This window comes from Carcharhinus amblyrhynchos, chromosome 9, assembly GCF_965287045.1.
Source record: "Carcharhinus amblyrhynchos chromosome 9, sCarAmb.v2.hapA, whole genome shotgun sequence".
NCBI classification, from domain to species: Eukaryota; Metazoa; Chordata; class Chondrichthyes; order Carcharhiniformes; family Carcharhinidae; genus Carcharhinus; species Carcharhinus amblyrhynchos.
This window is the reverse complement of record NC_137332.1, coordinates 36,986,785-37,001,930: the sequence shown is the minus strand read 5'-3', so window position 1 is coordinate 37,001,930 and position 15,146 is coordinate 36,986,785. Positions and strand designations below refer to the sequence as shown.

The 15,146-nt window shown below is 42.7% G+C and overlaps 1 protein-coding gene across 2 annotated transcripts in view; it reads right to left on the bottom strand.

The window, feature by feature from the left end:
- Positions 1-15,146, bottom strand: part of cc2d1b (coiled-coil and C2 domain containing 1B) — a 76,836-nt gene that overhangs the window by 36,736 nt on the left and 24,954 nt on the right. For both annotated transcript variants that reach the window (XR_013887853.1, XM_080195470.1), the window contains exon 11: positions 14,646-14,718. Coding sequence is in view for 1 of the 2 variants with exons in the window: in XM_080195470.1 (XP_080051596.1) it covers positions 14,646-14,718 (73 nt within the window). In the remaining variant the exon portion in view is untranslated. The remainder of the gene's footprint in view (positions 1-14,645; positions 14,719-15,146) is intronic.

Here is a 15,146-nt window from a genome sequence, read left to right as displayed (position 1 = left end):
TGCAGAATCCTCATTAAATCAAACTCATACCATTGAAGCTGTTTTGGGTGATTACTTGGGATTAGTTACTTTAAAGAATAAAGTGGTAAAGTTGCATATGCTGTTAAAACTAATAGAGGATTACAAAGTAATAATACAAAATATTACAAAATAAGTAGCATTTAAAAGTTAGATGGAGTATGTAACAAATATAGGTGCATAGAAGTAATTAGCATTTAAAGCTTAAGATATCAGTTTATACATTCAGTTAACACAGTCTTGAGTAATAAAAGTTTAAAAGGATTACATAGTCACAAATCGAGTCACACACTATGAAAATGAACTCTATTGTGTTGAGCCAAATGCAATTGTTTTCCCTAAGATACCACAAATTAAAACTGAAGAGCGCAGCCGTTGTTATTCTTTCCTCCTTCTCCAGCCTTCCCCAATACATTCCTTCTGTCTTTCCTTTACTGACCCAGTTCCAGTAAGTATCATGATCTAAGCTTGGCCACTCAACCTTGAAGGCTGAAGAAATAAGAATATCAAGGGCCTCTTCATAGTTGTTCTGCAATTAATTCACTAGTATGTGAACTTTATGCTTGCCCCAAAATCCCTTGATGCCTTTCTTTGCCGAATGAAGCTAAGTAGTCACTTGACATCAAATGCTGAGGTCCTCTGTTGGTTACAGTTTAAAAGGATAACATACTATTGGTTGATCAAGTAATAAGACTAAGATGTAGAAGCAGACGTAGGCCATTCAGCCCATCAAGTCTGCTCCACCAGTCAATGAGATTGTGACTGATTGATAATCCTCAACTCCACTCTCCCACCTTATCCCTATAAACCACGATTCCCTTACTAATTAACAAATTTGTCCAACTTAGCTTTGAATATACTTAACAACCCAATCTCTACAGCCCCCTGCACTAAAGAATTCCACAGATGCACTACCTACAGAAGAAATTCCTCCTCATCTATCATAAATGGGCAACTCCTCCAGTCCTAGACTATCCCCCACAAGGGGAAACAACCCCTCAGCATCTACCTCGTCAATCCCCTTGAGAATCCTATATATCTCAATAAGGTTGCTTCTTATTATTCAAAACACCAATGAGTACAAGCCCAACATACTCAAACTTTCTGCATAAGGATCCCCAAATCCCTCTGTGCTGCAGCTTTCCATAGTGCTTCTCCATCTAAATAATAGAGTTCCTTTATTCTTCCTACCAAAGTGCACAACTTCACATTTTCCTACATTATATTCCGTCTGAAAGCTTTTGGTCACTCATTTGGTCTTTCTTCTGTCCCTCTGTAGATCTTTTGTGTCATCCTCCACTTCCCACCTATCTGCGTCATCTACAAATTTCCTTCGTCCAAGACATTAATATATATTGTAAATGACAGTGGCTCCAGCACTGATCCTTGTTACAGTCCCCTAGTTAAATGTTGCCATCCTGAAAATATTCCACTTATTCTAACTGTTTTTAGCTCATCCTTTATTCATGCTAATGTACTACCTCCAACACCATAGACTCTTACCTTATTAAGTAACCTTTTGTGCGATTCCTTCTCAAATTGGAAATCCAAGTATGCTACATCTACTGGTTCTCTTTTATCTATCCCACTCAGTACCACCTCAAAGAATTTTAATTTGTCAGGCATGATTTTCCCTTCATGAAGGCATGCTGACTCTGCTTGACTATATCATGTATTTCTAAATGCTCAATGTTAAGCTAGCTGGCTTACAGTTACTTGCTTTTTGTTTCCCTCCCTTTTTGACTATGAGTTTTGGCAGTTTTCCAATCCTCTGGGACTTTTCAAGAATTTAAGGACTCTTGGAAGAATCTACTCTCATAAGAACTTAAGAAAATAATAAGAAATAGGAGCAGGAGTAGGCGTAGGCCATCTAGCCCTTCGAGCCTGCCCCGCCATTCAATAAGATCATGGCTGATCTGAAAGTGGTTCAGCTCCACTTACCCGCCTGCCCCCCATAACCTTAATTCCCTTATTGATCAGAAATCTATCTACCTGTGACTTAAACATATTCAACGAGGTAGCCTCCACTGCTTCAATGGGCAGAGAATTCCAGAGATTCACTACCCTCTGACAGAAGTTCCTCCTCAACTCTGTTCTAAACTGACTCCCCTTATTTTGAGGCTTGTGTCATCTAGTTCTTGTTTTCTTTCTAAGTGGAAAGAATCTCTCTGCCTCTACCCTATCTAGTGCCTTCATTATCTTATATGTCTCTATAAGATCACCCCTCAGCCTTCTAAACTCCAATGAGTACGGGCCCAATCTACTCAATCTCTAAGCTAGCCCCCTCATCTCCGGTATCAACCTGGTGAACCTTCTCTGTACTCCCTCCAAGCCCAATATATCCTTTCGCAAATAAGGGGACCAAAATTGCACACAGTATTCTAGTTGCGGCCTCACCAGTATCTTGTATAATTGCATCAAGACCTCCCTACTTTTACATTCCATCCCCCTCACGACAAAGGCCAACATTCCATTTGCCTTCTTGATCACCTGCTGCACCTGCAGACTGAGTTTTTGCGATTCATGCAGAAGGACCCCCCAGGTCCCTCTGCACAGTAGCATGTTGTAATTTTTCACTATTTAAATAACAGTCCATTTTACTATTATTCCTTCCAAAGTGGATAACCTCACACTTGCCAACATTATACTCCATCTGCCAGATCCTCACCCACTCACTCAGCCTATCCAAATCTCTCTGCAGATTTTTCACGTCCTCCATACAATTAGCTTTCCCATTCATTTTTGTGTCATCAGCAAACTTTGTTACCCTACACTCGGTCCCCTCCTCCAGATCGTCTATGTATATGGTAAACAGTTGAAGCCCCAGCACCGATCCCTGCGGCACGCCACTAGTCACCAACTGCCAACCAGAAAAGCACCCATTTATTCCAACTCTCTGCTTCCTGTTAGAAAGCCAATCCTCAATCCACGCTAACACTTTACCCCCAACTCCGGGTACCTTAATCTTCTGCAGCAACCTTTTGTGAGGCACCTTATCGAACGCCTTCTGGAAATCTGAAAAACACCACAACCACTGGTTCCCCTCTGTCAACCACAATCGTTACATCTTCATAAAAATCCAGTAAATTCGTCAAACGCTACTTTCCCTTCATGAATCCATGCTGCGGCTGCTTGATCGAACCATTCTTTTCCAGGTGTCCTGCCATTTCTTCTTTAATGATGGATGCCAGCACTTTCCCAATTACGGCCGTTAAGCTAACTGGCCTGTAGTTACCTGCCTTTTGTCTACTTCCTTGTTTAAACAGCGGCGTAACATTAACTGTTTTCCAATCAGCCGGCACTTCCCCAGAGTCCAGCAAATTCTGATAAATTACAACTAACGCATCTGCTATTACTTCTGCCATTTCTTTCAGTACCCTGGGATGCATTCCATCCAGGCCCGGGGACTTGTCTACCTTTAGTCCCATTAGTCTACTAAGCACTACCTCTTTAGTAATAGTAATCGTTTTAAGGACTTCACCTGCTACAGTCCCACGATCATTAATGTTCAGTAAGCTATTTGTGTCCTCTACCATGAAGATCGACACAAAAAACTTGTTTAAGGCCTCAGCCATTTCCTCATTTCCCATTATCAATTCCCCCTTCTCATCTTCTAAGGGCCCAACATTTACTTTAGCCACTCTTTTCCTTTTCATATATTCGTAAAAACCTTTACAAATCAGTTTTTATATTTTGAGCTAGTTTCGTTTCATAATCTAGCTTTCCTTTCTTTATTGCTTTCTTAGTCATTCTTTGTTGTTTTTTAAAGCTTTCCCAATCTTCTAATTCCCCACTAGTTTTGGCCACTCTGTATGCATTAGTTTTTAATTTAATACTCTCCTTTATTTCCTTCGTTATCCACAGCTGGTTATCCCTTTTTTTACATTCCTTCTTTATCACCGGAATATATTTTTGCTGAGTACTGAGAAAAATCACCTTAAAAATCCTCCTCTGTTCCTCAGCTGTCCTACCAACTAGTCTGCGCTCCCAGTCTACATCAGCCAATTCCGCCCTCATCCAATTGTACTCCCCTCTCTTCAAGCAGGGGACACTGGTTTGGGACCCTACTTTCTCACCCTCCATCTGTATCAGAAATTCAACCATGTTGTGATCATTCATCCCAAGAGGATCCCTCACAAGATCTTTAATTCTACCTGCCTCATTACACAGGATCAGATCCAAGATAACTCGCTCCCTCATAGGTTCTGTAAAATACTGTTCGAAGAAACTATCCCAACAGCATTCTAAGAACTCTTCCTCAAGTCCACAGCGTCCGACTTGAGTCAACCAATCAATGTGCAGATTAAAATCTCCCATCAGTATTGCCGTTCTGTTTTTGTATGCATCCATTATTTGCTTGTTTATAGCCCGCCCCACCTCAAAGTTATTATTTGGGGGCCTATAGACCACACCCACCAGTGATTTTCTCCCCTTACTATTCTTTATCTCTACCCACAACGATTCCACATTTTGCTCCTTAGAGCCTACATCGTCTCTTACTACCACCCTGATGTTATCTTTTATTAACAGAGCTACCCCGCCTCTTTTTCCTTCTCGTCTACCCTTCCGAAATGTCTGATACCCCTGGATATTCCGTTCCCAGTCCGGGTCACCTTGCAACCATGTTTCTGTACTGATTTGTGCCATCAATTTATTCACTTTGCTTCGAATGCTACGTGCATTCAGGTAAAGTGTCATTATGCTAGCCTTTATCTGGTCCCAATTTGTTGAAATGCTACTAACCTCTTCTGAGCCCTCGATTCCTTTAACTAGTTGAATGTCCTCAACGTTAAGATGCACTCATACCCTCTCCTTTACCTTTGATTTTGTAATTCCCCAAAACCCTGGACCTTTCTCCGTAGCAACTTCCTTTAGTATCCTATGATACAACCCATCAGATCCAGAAGACTTTAGCCCCATTAGTTTCCCTAGTACTTTTTCTATTGTGATGTATTTTGATTGCACTCGAATATGCTTCTGCATAATCATCAATTTCCTTAGAGTAAGAGCAGCCAAAACATTGCTGCCCTTTCACACTAGCTAGAGACTAATTTAAAGCTTTGTCTTCAGGAAAGGGTGGGGGGGGAGCAGGGGTGGAAAATGTTTCAGGGGCAATCATATAAAAATTTTCATATAGCAATATCATCTTACTTGATTCTCAAAAAGTTTGTTTCATTTTTGCATACAATTTCTATTCACTCATTCACTGCATGTGGCCATTAGTGACAAGATTAGTTTACTGTACATTCCTAATTTCCCTTGAAGATGGTAGTGAATCACCTCTTGAACTACTGCAATCCATGTAGATTATAGATTTTGTAGACTTCTTGATACAAAAAAAGTGTTCTGCTAGGCCATTTCAAAGGGTGGCTGACTGTCATTCATAAGAACATAAGAAATAGGAGCAGGAGTAGGCCATCTAGCCCTTCGAGCCTGCCCCGCCATTCAATAAGATCATGGCTGATCTGTCGTGGCTCAGTTCCACATTCCTGCCCTCTCCCCATAACCCTTAATCCCCTCGCTTATCAAAAACCCATCAACCCGCGTCTTAAAAATATTCAGCGAGGCAGCCTCCACCACTTCAATGGGTAGAGAATTCCAGAGATTCACCAACCTTTGAGTGAAGAAGTTCCTCCTCAACTCCGTTCTAAACCGTCCCCCCCTTTATCTTGAGGCTGTGCCCCCTAGTCCTACTGTCCTTTCTGAGCGGGAAGAGTCTCTCCACCTCTATCCTATCCATCCCATTCATCATCTCATATGTCTCAATGAGATCTCCCCTCATTCTTCTAAACTCTAACGAGTACAAGCCTAGTTTATTCAGCCTCTCCTCATAGCTCAACCCCCTCAACTCCAGCATCAGCCTAGTAAACCTCCTCCGCACTCCATCCAAGGCCAAAATATCCTTGCGCAAGTGCGGCAACCAAAACTGCACACAGTACTCCAGCTGCAGCCTCACCAGTGCCCTATACAGCTGCAGCAAGACCTCCCTACTTTTATATTCAATCCCCCTCGCTATGAAGGCCAGCATCCCATTAGCCTTCCTGACCACCTGCTGCACCTACAGGCTGGGTTTTTGCGACTCATGCACAAGGACCCCGAGGTCCCTCCGCACCGTCGCCTGCTGCAGTTTTTCGCCACGTAAGTAATAGTCCTTCCTACCATTATTCCTCCCAAAGTGGACCACCTCGCACTTGGGGTAAGAAGTCTGGAGTCACATATAAGGTTCTTAAACAAACTATAAGGTTCATGGTGGAAGATATAGGAGGGAGGTCCGAGGTAGATTCTTCACTGAGGGTGGTTGGGGGGTGGAATAGACTGCCTGCTCTGATTGTGCAGTCAGACACTTTAGCAACTTTCAAGCGGTTATTAGATAGGCACATGGAGCACACCAGAATTACAGGGAGTGGGCTAGCTTGATCTTGGGATTGGACATAGCTCAGCACAACATTGAGAGCCAAAGGGCCTGTACTGTGCTGTAATGTTCAATGTTCTAAATCAGCCGACATGGATGAAGAATAAAAGGTTTCCTTCCCTAAAGGACACTAGTAAACCAGATGAGTTTTATGACAATCCTACAATCTCATGGTCACCATTATTACTACCAGCCGTTTATTCCAGACTTAAATTACTTGAATTTAAATTTCCCAATTGCTGCAGTGAGATTTTAAATTGAATCTCCAAATTTATTAGCCTGGATTACTGGTCCAGTACAATTATTGTTCTACCATACCAATGCGATTGCCAAAATTTGTTTATTCCTTCGTGAAATGTGCAAGTTACTTACTGACAAGTCACACATTTGCTGCCCATCCTTAATTGTCCTTGAGAATATGGTAGGTAGTGAGTTGTCTTCTTAAATTGCTGCTGTCCTGGTGGTATAGGCACAGCAATTTATTAGGAAAGGAGCTACACAGGAATAGGAGTAGTAGGCAAATTCAGACCTTTGAGCCCGCTCCGCCATTCAACAGATCATGGCTGGTCTCTCCCTGATCTCAAATTCACCACCCTACCTGTTCCCCACATCCTTTTAACCCATTAAAAAAAACGGAAATATATCTACCACCTTCTTGAAACCATTTAATGATTCTGACTTAACCATGCTATGGGGCAGCGAGTTCCACAAATTCACCACCTGCTGCGAGAAGTAGAGCATGGAAACAGGACCTTCAACCCAACTTGTCCATGCTGCCCTTTTTTTTAAACCCCGAAGCTAGTCCTAATTGCCCACATTTGGCCCATATCCCTCTACACCCATCTTACCCACGTAACTGTCTAAATGCTTTTTAAAAGACGAAATTGTACCTGGCTCTACTACAACCTCTGGCAGCTCATTCCAGACACTCACCACCCTGTGTGTGAAAAAATTGCCCCGCTGGACACTTTTGTATCTCTCCCCTCTCATCTTAAACCTATGCCCTCAAGTTTTAGACTCCCCTACCTTTGGGAAAAGATATTGACTACCCAGCTGATCTACGCCCCTCATTATTTTATAGACCTCTATACGATCATCCCTCAGCCCCTATGCTCCAGAGAAAAAAGTCCCAGTCTATCCAGCCTCACCTTATAACTCAAACCATCAGGTCTTGATAACATCCTAATAAATCTTTTCTGCACTCCTTCTAGTTTAATAATGTCTTTTCTATAATAGTGACCAGAACTGTACACAGTATTCCAAGTGTGGCCTTACCAAAGTCTTGTACAACTTCAACAAGATGTCCCAACTCCTGTATTCAATGTTCTGACCAATGAAACCAAGCATGCTGAATGCCTTCTTCACCACTCTGTCTATCTGTGACTCCACTTTCAAGGAGCTATGAATCTGTACTCCTAGATCTTTTTGTTCTGTAACTTTCCCCAAGCCCTACCATTAACTGAGTAAGTCCTGCCTTGATTCAATGCATGAGCTCAAATTTATCTAAATTAAACTCCATCTGCCATTCATCAGCCCAGTGGCCCAACTGATCAAGATCCCGTTGCAATCCGAAATAACCTTCTTCACTTTCCACTATGCCACTAATCTTGGCGTCATCTGCAAACTTACTAATCATGTCTCCCATATTCTCATCCAAATCATTAATACAAACAAATAACTGTGGACCTAACACTGATCCCTAAGGCACACCGCTGGTCATAGGCCTCCAGTTTGAAAAACAATCCTCTACAACCACCCTCTGGTTTCTGTCATTAAGCCAATTTTGTACCCATTTAGCTATAGTAGTTCCTCTTATCTCAGTTTTAAATCTACTGCCTCCCTATATTCCTATGACCTCTTGTTTTTGACTGCCCCATAAAAGGAAACATTTGGTCTAAGTTTACTCTATTAATGCCTATTGGAATTTTATATACCTCGATCAGATCCTCTCTCATCCTTTTGAACTCCAGCGAGTATAAGCCCAAACTGTTCAATTTCTCCAGGTTTCTTTTGCCTCAGTGACAATGAAGGAACAACAAGGCAGTTCTAAATCAATGTGTTGGAGGGGAACTTTCAAGTGGGTGGTGTTCCCATGTGTCTGCTATCCATGTCCTTCTGGATGCCAGAGGTTGCAGGTTTGCCCTCTGCTGAAGGAAGCTTGATGAGTTGCTAAATTATGCACTTATATTTTTGTTAACTACATGTCTGTTAAAAGAAACAAGATAAATTCCACCTTTATTGAGTCAGTCTTGACATAAGAACATAAGAAATAGGAGCAAGAGTAGGCCATCTAGCCTCTTGAGCCTGCCCCGCCATTCAATAAGATCATGGCTGATCTGTCGTGTCTCAGTTCCACATTCCCGCCCTCTCCCCATAACCCTTAATCCCCTTGCCTATCAAAAACCTATCAACCCGCGTCTTAAAAATATTTAGCGAGGCAGCCTCCACCACTTCAACGGGCAGAGAATTCCAGAGATTCACCACCCTTCGGGTGAAGAAGTTCCTCCTCAACTCCGTTCTAAACCCCCCCCCCACCTTTATCTTGAGGCTGTGCCCCCTAGTCCTACTGTCCTTTCTGAGCAGGAAGAGTCTCTCCACCTCCATCCTATCCATCCCATTCATCATCTTATATGTCTCAATGAGATCTCCCCTCATTCTTCTAAACTCTAACAAGTACAAGCCTAGTTTATTCAGCCTCTCCTCATAGTTCAACCCCCTCAACTCCGGCATCAGCCTAGTAAACCTCCTCTGCACTCCCTCCAAGGCCAAAATATCCTTGCGTAAGTGCGGCAACCAAAACTGCACACAGTACTCCAGCTGTGGCCTCACCAGTGCCCTATACAGCTGCAGCAAGACCTCCCTACTTTTATATTCAATCCCCCTCGCTATGAAGGCCAGCATCCCATTTGCCTTCCTGACCACCTGCTGCAACTGCAGGCTGGGTTTTTGCGACTCATGCACAAGGACCCCGAGGTCCCTCTGCACCATCGCATGCTGCAGTTTTTCGCCATGCAAGTAATAGTCCTTCCTACCATTATTCCTACCAAAGTGGACAACCTCACATTTGCCAACATTAAATTCCATTTGCCAGTTCCTGGCCCATTCGCCCAGCCTATCTAGATCCTTCTGCAGACTCTCCACACCCTCCGCACAATTTGCCGTTCCACCAATCTTGGTGTCATCAGCAAATTTCGACACCATACACTCGGTTCCCTCCTCCAGATCATCTATATAAATGGTAAATAGCTGAGGCCCCAGCACCGACCCCTGGGGCACTCCACTAGTCACCAACTGCCATTCCAAATAGCACCCATTGACCCCCACTCTCTGCCTCCTATGTGACAGCCAATCCTCTATCCACGCTAACACCCTACCCCCAACTCCATGCCCCCTGACCTTCTGTAATAACCTCTTGTGAGGCACCTTGTCAAACGCCTTCTGAAAATCAAGATACACCACATCCACCGGCTCTCCTCTATCCACCGGCCTAGACACATCCTCATTGAACTCCAATAAGTTCGTCAGACACGACTTCCCCTTAACGAGACCGTGCTGCGTCTGCTCTATCAAACAATTCTCCTCAAGATGCCTCGCTATTCTCTCCTTGATGACGGATTCTAACATTTTACCTACAACAGACGTTAAACTAACCGGCCTATAATTCCCTACCTTTTGCCTGCCACCCTTCTTAAACAACGACGTAACATTAGCCGTTTTCCAATCTTCCGGCACTTCCCCGGAATCCAGCGACGTTTGGAAAATAATCACCAAGGCATCCACTATCACCTCCGCCATTTCTTTCAGAACCCTTGGATGCATTCCATCCGGTCCTGGGGACTTGTCCACAATCAGTCCCTCCAGTCTGTCGAGCACCGCCTCTCTAGTAACAATAATGTCATTCAGGCCCTCCACTCCTACCATCTTTCCATCGCTAACACCCGGCAAATTATTCACGTCCTCCTCCGTGAAGACCGAAACAAAAAAGTTATTCAAGGCCTCAACCGTTTCCCCATCCCCGACCACTAAGTCCCCCCTCTCATCCTCTAAGGGTCCAACGTTCACCCTAGCCAGCCTCTTCCTTTTCATATATTTATAAAAACTCTTGCTATCCTTTTTTATATTAAGCGTTAGCCCAGCTTCATAGTTTATCCTACCCTTCTTTATCAACTTCTTTGACTCAGTGACACCACTCACTTCTAGGTCAGAAGATCGTATATTCAGGTTCTAATCCAGAGGCCAGAGTATATGTTCTAAGCTGACACCCAAGTGCAGCACTGTGGGTGTGCCGACTTTGGGATCAGATGTTAAATTGAGTCCTTTTGGTCCCCTCAGGTGGTTGTAAAAGATTCTGTGGCAACCAAAGTGCTGTAAAGTTCTCCCCAATGCCCGTGCCGATGTTTACGCCTCAACCAACATCAGTTTAAAACAAAACAGATTATCTGGTTGTGTTCTCACTTGTGTTTGTGGAATTTTGCTGTGCACAAATTGACTGCTGTATTTCTTACAAGAGTCACAACATTTTTTAAAGTACTTCATTAGATATGAAGCACTTTGGGGAATCCTGGGGGTGTGAAAGGCTCTTTGTTGATATACACTTACTTTATTTCTTGATCAAAATCAAGTTGGTGAACAAATAAAGATTCATCACCTACACAAATTGAAGTGTGACTTTGAGGGAAATTTTCCACTACAGCATATATAACATGATGCATAACTGTGTCTGGTGTTTGTGGGAAGGAAAGGGGTGTAAATAAATTCTCAGCAAGAGATTTTTCCCTGACGTGCAGAAAGATAATAACCAGCATTTTCATAGAATCATTACAGTACAAAAGAAGGCCATTCATCCCAATGACACTCTGACAGACGGTCCCACCCTTTTTCCCATAGTCCCACTTGTTTACCCCGCTAATAAGAACATAAGAAATAGGAGCAGGAGTAGGCCATCTAGCCCTTCGAGCCTGCCCCGCCATTCAATAAGATCATGGCTGATCTGTCGTGGCTCAGTTCCACATTCCCGCCCTCTCCCCATAACCCTTAATCCCCTCTCTTATCAAAAACCCATCAACCCGCGTCTTAAAAATATTTAGCGAGGTAGCCTCCACCACTTCAACGGGCAGAGAATTCCAGAGATTCACCAACCTTTGAGTGAAGAAGTTCCTCCTCAACTCCGTTCTAAACCACCCCCCCTTTATCTTGAGGCTGTGCCCCCTAGTCCTACTGTCCTTTCTGAGCGGGAAGAGTCTCTCCACCTCCATCCTATCCATCCCATTCATCATCTTATACGTCTCAATGAGATCTCCCCTCATTCTTCTAAACTCTAACGAGTACAAGCCTAATTTATTCAGCCTCTCCTCATAGCTCAACCCCCTCAACTCCGGCATCAGCCTAGTAAACCTCCTCTGCTCTCCCTCCAAGGCCAAAATATCCTTGCGTAAGTACGGCGACCAAAACTGCACACAGTACTCCAGCTGCGGCCTCACCAATGCCCTATACAGCTGCAGCAAGATCTCCCTACTTTTATATTCAATCCCCCTCGCTATGAAGGCCAGCATCCCATTCACCTTCCTGACCACTTGCTGCACCTGCAAGCTGGGTTTTTGCAACTCATGCACAAGGACCCCAAGGTCCCTCTGCACCGTCACCTGCTGTAGTTTTTTGCCACGTAAGTAATAATCCTTCCTACTATTATTCCTACCAAAGTGGACCACCTCGCACTTGCCAACATTAAATTCCATTTGCCATTTCCTGGCCCATTTGCCCAGCCTATCTAGATCCTTCTGTAGACTCTCCGCACCCTCCGCACAATTTGCCGTTCCACCAATCTTGGTGTCATCAGCAAATATCCCCCTAACCCACACACTTTGGGACACCAAGGGACAATTTAGCACAACCAATCCATCTAACCTGCACTTCTTTTGGTCTGTGAGAGGAAAACAGAGCACCTGGAGGAAGCCCATGCAGACCCACGGAAAATGTGCAAAGTCCACACAGTCAATCACCCAAGGCTAGAATCAAACCCAGGTCCCTGGCACTGTGAGGCAGCAGTGTTAACCACTGTCACCATGCCATCCCTAAATTTTCCAAACAGGATGCATACATGCACAACATACTTGAACTGTTGTTTGTCAAGGATTTGAAAATCATGCACAACAGTTCATTTAACTGCAGTTTGTAATCTACTTCTGAAACATAGTTATTGCTAAAGCCCACTTTCACATGGGTATAATTGTTTGCTTACTTCCTGGCTTTCTTTAAAGGAGAACATTGTACCGGGAGTACGAGACTGTTTTTGGCTTATTAGTTTTCAGTAAGTTTGACACATCATTTCCCTTGTCTTTGTTCCATAATTATTGCATTGTTTCAACTCATTTCTCTTTTCATTTCCTATTACTGAAGCGGATTCCATTTTCAGTTCAAACACTTTATGCTACAGGATGCAAATTCCTCTCATTCTCAGGGATTGTGAGAATGAAGAATAGTATTTCTCAGAATGGGACAAGCCTACACTGCATAAATACATAGACTTCATACATAGTTTGCAAGAAGTCTTTGCTCACTGCATTCAGAATTAAAGCTCTGAACCCAACTGTACACAACCTAGCTGGAAGAAAGTACAGGGCAAAATCCTCTAAGCTCGCACGCGAGATTCACAGAAATTTTATAATAATCTAACCGGCAAGACATCTTTAGAAAAAGGTAAACTTTACACATAAATACACTATCATTACACCCAACAAGTCTCTGCCAGATGTACTAATTAACATACTGTTGAAAACAGCCAAAAATCTGGTCAAGCAGGATACTATGTTGTAACCTGTAAAGGGCATTTGGATATATACAGAAAAGAAAAGCAAAGCAGGGCTATGGAGAAGAACAAGAGTGAAAATAGTTGCTCTTCAAAGAGCTGTTATGGACATGATGGGCAGAATGGGCTCCTTCTGCGTTGGATAGTGTTATGACAAAAAACTTACTTGAAGTAAAGGTGCTCTTTTCATATCTTCTGCTCTTAAGCATTATTGGGAATGTAGAGGCTCACAGCACAAAAAAAAACTGTCATTTTTATTTCCCACAATATATAGAAGCAGGCCTTTTGGAACAGAAGTCAAGTTAGTCTAAGTCTTCCTGAAGGAGCAAGTAATATATTTTTGTCAGGACTATTTTTAAAAATTCGATGTCAAGAAAATGTTTCCAATTGTGAAGGTATCCAAAACTAGAGATCATGAACGTAAGTAAATCATTGCTGCATACAACAGGGAATTTACCTATCCAGCGAGTGGTTAAAAACATGGACTGCATGACTTCAAGGAGTTGTTGAGCTGTACAGTAGTTTCATTTAAGGATAAGTTAGGCAGCACGAAGAATAAAGATATAGGACAATATATTAATAAGATTACAGTTGAAGAGGGATGGAAGGAGGCTTACGTACAGCATAAAAACTGGGCATCATTTCTCAGTGGATAGGGATTTATTGAAACACTTAAAAAGCCTTGAAATAGGAAAGTGAATAAAAGTATAATATAGAAATGGAAATGTGCTACAATTTGGGACAGAAAAATAAGTAGCAGTTATATTCATGTAAATCTTCCATTGTGTGTAGTGGGAAATCATGTTAACACAAATGCACTCACTTAAAGCAGTGAGGATTAGAATCATAGAATAGCTACAGTGCAGAAGAGGTCATCGACTGTACTGACTCAGTGTATTTTACCCAAGCACTTTCCCCTGCCCTATCCCTGTAATCCCACACATGTACCATGGCCAATCCCATCTAACCTATACATCTTCGAACACCAAGGAGCAATTTTGCATGTCCAGCCCACCTAACCAGCACATCTTTGGACTGTGGGAGGAAACCAGGCAACCCTGAGGAAACCCATGCAGGCATGGGGAGAATGAGCAAATTCCACACAGTCACCCAAGGTCAGAATTGAACCAGGATCCCTGGAGCTGCGAGGCAGCAGCACCAACCACTGTGCCACTATGCCTATCATGACCCTTATACTGTACTTATCTAACCTAGTTATGCCCCAAGACTTCAAATTACCAACAGTTCTTCTTCATTTTCTAAATCATCGTCATCATCTTCATCCTCCATACATTCCTCAGCCATTTGTTTTTTATGGTCCATTGGCAAAGGTTTTTTTTCTTTTTGGCTTTATATATACAAACGCTGATTCATTTTTAAGCATACACAAATATTTACATTATTACTTACCTGGGGGTACAGGAAGATCTGCAAAATCCACTTTCCTTCCGGCTTTGTGTGCTCGAATGGCACCTTGATATTGCTTCAAAATTAACAAAGGTGTTGATTATCTTTCACACATTACAAAAAAGTCCTTCTTTCAAATGGAGCACACAGATTTCCAATGTTAAAACTATCTCCAATAAGCTTGGGGCTATCTAATTTTGTGCCAGATAGTGCACTGCACCTCAGCAACTGTGCTGCAATTTCAAACTTTTAAATGCTTACTGTCTTTGGAAGCATTTCTAGTGCTTCTTTTGCATAAAACAGAAAAAAAAATTGTTAAACGATCTCTACCCATTCTGTCTACCCAACACTACCTTCCCTGTCTTTAGTTACTCTCGTCAAAGGTCCTCGGGTTTCTTCTTGTGTTCTTCTCAAGCTCTAAAAAGACTGTCATGACAAAGCATTTTTAACTTGTTTCGGTTGAAGCCAAGAGCATGTTTCTGCTGAACTTAGGTTCAGGATTTT